The following is a 4,765-nucleotide window of genomic DNA, read 5'->3' on the forward strand; positions in this document are numbered from 1 at the left end:
GTGGGGTCGGGGGGAGTGCGGTTCCTCGATGGCTCCGGTCCCTTCCCACTCTGCTCTCTCACCTCTTGAACTTCAGGGCTGGCTGAGGGGCCTGGAGCCAGCTAGCCTGGCTGTCACGGTCTCTAAGAGCCCCACCCGCTCCCCCGTGGTACATGGTACAGATGGAAAACCTGAGGCCCAGAGAGGGGATGTGACCTGCCCAGTAGCAGCACAGGAACCCAGGCTCTGGGTGTTTCTCATTCACGCCAGGCCACCTCCTGCACGTGAGCCCCTGTGGGACTCACCGGTCTGTGGATACTTCAGCTGAGTTTATTGTCCTGCCCTTGTGACATGGCCCTCGACAGCCACACTGCAGGTCCCTCAGGATAAAACCAAGATCAGTGACCAGACCTCTCTGGCCCAGTGGACCTGGTGGCCCTGGAACTGCTTGCCAGGAGCAGTCACACCGGCCTCCTCCCACTTCCCGGGGCAGCCTGCAGGGCTAGACAGCATTTACAACATAAATTATGAAGAGCCATGGAGAAGAGTGTTGCTGTCTGATTCTGAGGCGCATTGCTGGTTGATCCTGAAGCAGGGCCTGGAGCCAGCCTGGGGCCCCTCCCTCAGCTCAGGCATTAATGCAGAATACACCTCTGGCCACAGGCATTTAAAGATCAAGAGAGGCCAAAAAAGCTTTTAAGAGCCAGGTTGCTGTGTTGCCGCCACCGGCCTCCCCGTGTCAGGGCAGACAGGCTTCTGCAGTGATCTCAGGTGTGTCAGGAGGGCGGCCACGGAGAGCAGCAGGTTCCATCACCTGCAGACCGAGGCTTCTGGGGGGTGTAGACCCCCATCCTCGCCTGCAGCCTCAACAGGACCTGTCTCCCCTCCCCTGGGCATTGCTGTTTCTGTCTCCCGTCCAGCCTGACACCTTCCCAGCCACTCAGCGCACCTTCGGGAGTGCCTCACACTTGAGCCTGTTCACACTTTCCTGTGGCTCCTCACTGTGCTTGGGGCAAGGCAGAGCTCCTTAGGATGGCTTTGGGGTCTCCTGTCCTCTGCTGTCCATTCCCCACCCCCGCCCCTCACCATGCTCAGGCCTCTCTCAAGTTATCTCTCCTCTCTCATCCCTTCCCACCCCATCAGAACAACGAACCAATTCTTTGAGACCCTGTTCCCATGCCATCTCCTGAGACCTGGACAGCTTTACACCTTCTCATTGGTTATTCATTCAGCAACTCTTTACTGAGCACCCACCATGTGCTGGGAGCAGGGTGCTGGGAGCACGGCTGGGGGTGCCCAGCGCCTGCGTCCATTCCTGGGCAGTGTGGAAGACTGAGGGCGCTGTTGTCCAAGATCTGCCTCTGCAGCTGGCTGTGTGCGGCTGAAATGGCACTCAGGCTTTTGCACTGAGGAGAGCTTTCCTGGTGACTGTGAGAAACTCACGTGGATTCAGAGACTCAGGCTATCCAGGCAGGGAAAGCCCCGAAGGACTATTTCCAGGCCCTTATCTCAGAGAAGGAAAGGGCTTCTTCATATCACACAGCAAGCTGGATGCTTCATCAGAACCTGGGTCCCTGGTACCCAGCCCAGCACTGGGGCAGATGAGCCATGTGGTCCCCCTGGAGGAACCGTGTGGCAGGGAGCTTGTGGGAGACCAGTGCCTCCTCGTGGTGATGGGGGTAGAGACACTGGGGGGAGGAGCACAAACTGGCCACAGCCCCTGCTCCTGGACTGTCCAGCTCACCCTCACTCACCCTTCTCTGTCCTCACCTCCACAGAAGCCACGGTGAAAGATGACATGAACAGCTACATCAGCCAGTACTACAATGGGCCCAGCAGTGGTAAGTCTGTGTTGGTGCTATTCCATGGGTACCAGAACCTCTGTGTGGCCCCATGCCAGAGGTGACCCTGGCAACCCCTAACATCCAGGCCAGGGACAGCTCGACCAGGCTGTCCATCTCCTGGCCCCTGTGAGCCATAGCCGCAGGCAGAGTTCCCAGCAAACTCTGGCACCTGAGCTCAAGTGCTGGGATGGGAGTGCTCCAAGATGTGCATGGGGGACCCTGGGGTGGAAAGGGGCTGGAATCTAGGAATTAATGGCCTCAGCACTTCCCAACCTGAGAACCTTTCAGGATGAGCGTGAGGGGGGTGAGATAATGCATAATTGGGTGTGAGAAGCAACAGGCACTGGGCATGTCCTTGTTTATGTTTCATTCTTGCACTTCAGAAAGTCTCAGGGGACCTAGTGGTTTTCATATGAGAAAGGTTGAGTTTTAAAATAATACTCAGTCCTTCAGGGTCTTGTTTCTCTTTAGCCAGTGTCTTGAGTCTTGTAAGGTTTGGGTTTCACAGCCCTTGAAAAGTGAAAGTGTTCATTGCTCAGTAGTGTCCAACTCTTTGCAACCCCATGGACTGCAGTCCACCAGGCTTCTCTGTCCATGGAATTTTCCAGGCAAGAATACTGGAGTAGGTTGCCATTCCCTTTTCCAGGAGATCTTCCTGACCCAGGGATCGAACCCGGCCTCCTGCATTGCAGGCAGATTCTTTACTGCTGAGCCCTTAAATCCTTGTAAACTCCATTCTAAGGCTAGAAGGTTATAGTGTGGGTCATCCTGAATACATCTGAATTTCATCTTTTCTGCAATTTAGCCCCTTTAAGGCCTCTTTCCCTCCCTTTCTCCTCTTCCAAAGCCTTATCCAACCTGCTGATCTCAAAGACCATCATCTCTAGCCTGAACCTCTCTCCCAGCCTACTCTCCCTACCACTTTAGAGAGAAACCTTGCCCACACTACGCCTACTGTAATTCAGGCCCTTGATACTTCTCACTTAGAGCGAAGACATTCTGGGATGTCCTCCACCCTCCACTTACAATGCATCCTATAAAAATTCGTCAGTTTTCTGAGGGCACAGCTCTGGTCATGAGTCTCACGCTGGACCCATTTAAAACTTGGAGTCCTAATGACCATGACATTCAGATTCCTTGTCATAGCACACTGTGCTGAGTTAGTCAGGATGGGCTCGGTTATGCTGTGCCCAGTGACAACAACCCCACATTTGAGTGGTTTAAATAAATCAACAAAGGGCCAGGGACACTGGCCAGGGGCTCTTTGGCCAGGCTGTTACTTTACGCTATCTCCCAGCAGACAGAACAGTTGTCGTGCCTTCTGGAACAGTGTTGACCGCACGGGCAGAGCACAGCTGGCTTATGTAGCTTCTCCAGGAAACGCCACTGGTCACTTCCTGCAGGTGACTGGCTGAGGCCCGTCACATGTCTGCACCTGATAGGGAGGCATAATTCTCCCTCAGGGCAGGTGGCGCATATTGGAAACCTGGACCATCTCCCAAGGCCTCTCCCAGCAAATCCATTCATACTCACCTCACCCCCACCATCTAGCCCCACCCGCATCAGGGTGCAGAGGTGCAGCCAGGGTGGAGTGTGACCTGCACCCCTCCTTTCTTGCAGACAGCGGCGTCCCAGAGCCAGCTGTGTGCGTGGTCACCACGGCCGCCATCGACATCCACCAGCCCAACGTCTCGTCTGACCTCTTTTCCGTCGACGTGCCCCTGAAGCTCGGCAGCGAAGGCACCGGTGCCAGCGCCAGCTCCGAGAGTGCCACCCGCTCCACGCGCAGCTCCGGCACCCGGGCCCAGAGTGACAGCAGTCAGACGCTGGGCTCCTCCACGGACTGCAGCGCCGCCCGCGAGGAGCCGTCCCCCAGGCCCAGCCCCTCCGCCCTGCCGCTGCCCCCGCCGCCATCTCAGCAGCATACGGCAGAGGCCACAGTCCAGGACCTGTTGTCCCCACTGTCGGAGGACCCCTGCCCCTCCCGGAGGGCCTTGGACTCCGCCCCCCTTGCCCAGCCCAGCCCAGAGGGCTCAGCCCAGCCCAGCCCTGAGCTGGAGCACAGGGTGAGTCTGTTTAACCAGAAGAACCGGGAGGGCTTCACCGTCTTTCAGATCAAGCCTGTCATCCATTTCCAGCCGGCTGCGCCTGTGCTGGAGGAAAAGTTCAGATCTTTGGAATCCAAAGAGCAGAAGTTGCACAGGGTCCCTGAAGCCTAGAGCCTCCAGGCAGGCTGGGAGGGAGGCGGGGAGACAGCCATCTCGATGCTCCCCCGGGGCCCCGGTGGCCACCAAGGGTCACATGAGGGGCCCAGGAGCCCTCCTGGCTTCCCTCAGGGTGCTGCCTGCCTCCAGGGAGGTGACGCCGGGCCAGGAGGCCACACGCCTCAGACCTCAAAGCCCAGAGCTGGCGCCTCCTCTCACCCTGCTCAGGGGAGGGTGGTGCTCGTGGCTGGGGTTTTTTTTTAAAACCACTTTTACAAAAACCAGCCTGTGGCCCAGCTTCAGCAGGGTAGAGCGTGGGGGCCAGCTCAGCCTCTTCCGTTGCCTTTGTTCCCGACGCCCACCCTGGACCCTCGGGAACAGCACTGTGAGCAGGGGCTCTCCAGCCCCACCCCCAAGCCGTCTTTTCCAGGAATCCCGGGTGGAGCCCACACAATCACACAGACCACCATCTGAGCCTATCTCATTTGTCTTCATTCTCTCATTTAGGCATGAGCGTTTCTGAGTCTTTTCGAGACAAATCTAGTTTCCACCTTCTGGGGACATAAAGGGATGGGTCTGGAGGAGGGTGGGAGGGTTGCGGGGTGGGGGTGAGAGCCATTTTCCAATCTTGGCTTTAATAATAAAAACCACCTGCACTGAGACTTCCCGTTGGCAGAGGTGATCCTTTGGCTGCTAGTCCAGGTGAGGACCCCAGAGTGGCTTCTCTGGGCTTGGGTT

General features: G+C 57.2%; 1 protein-coding gene across 1 annotated transcript in view; it reads left to right on the forward strand.

Annotated features, from left to right (window-relative positions):
- The window catches only part of LOC104991045 (chromosome unknown open reading frame, human C15orf27), a 74,328-nt gene extending 69,639 nt beyond the window's left edge, over positions 1–4,689 (forward strand). The window contains exons 10-12 of the mRNA XM_010843406.1: positions 77–155; positions 1,758–1,820; positions 3,444–4,689. Of these exons, the coding sequence (XP_010841708.1) occupies positions 77–155; positions 1,758–1,820; positions 3,444–4,042 (741 nt within the window). The 3' untranslated portion in view covers positions 4,043–4,689. The remainder of the gene's footprint in view (positions 1–76; positions 156–1,757; positions 1,821–3,443) is intronic.
- The last annotated feature ends 76 nt before the right edge of the window (positions 4,690–4,765 follow it).

The sequence above is a fragment of the Bison bison genome, unplaced genomic scaffold, assembly GCF_000754665.1.
Source record: "Bison bison bison isolate TAMUID 2011002044 unplaced genomic scaffold, Bison_UMD1.0 scf7180017864181, whole genome shotgun sequence".
Classification (NCBI taxonomy): Eukaryota; Metazoa; Chordata; class Mammalia; order Artiodactyla; family Bovidae; genus Bison; species Bison bison.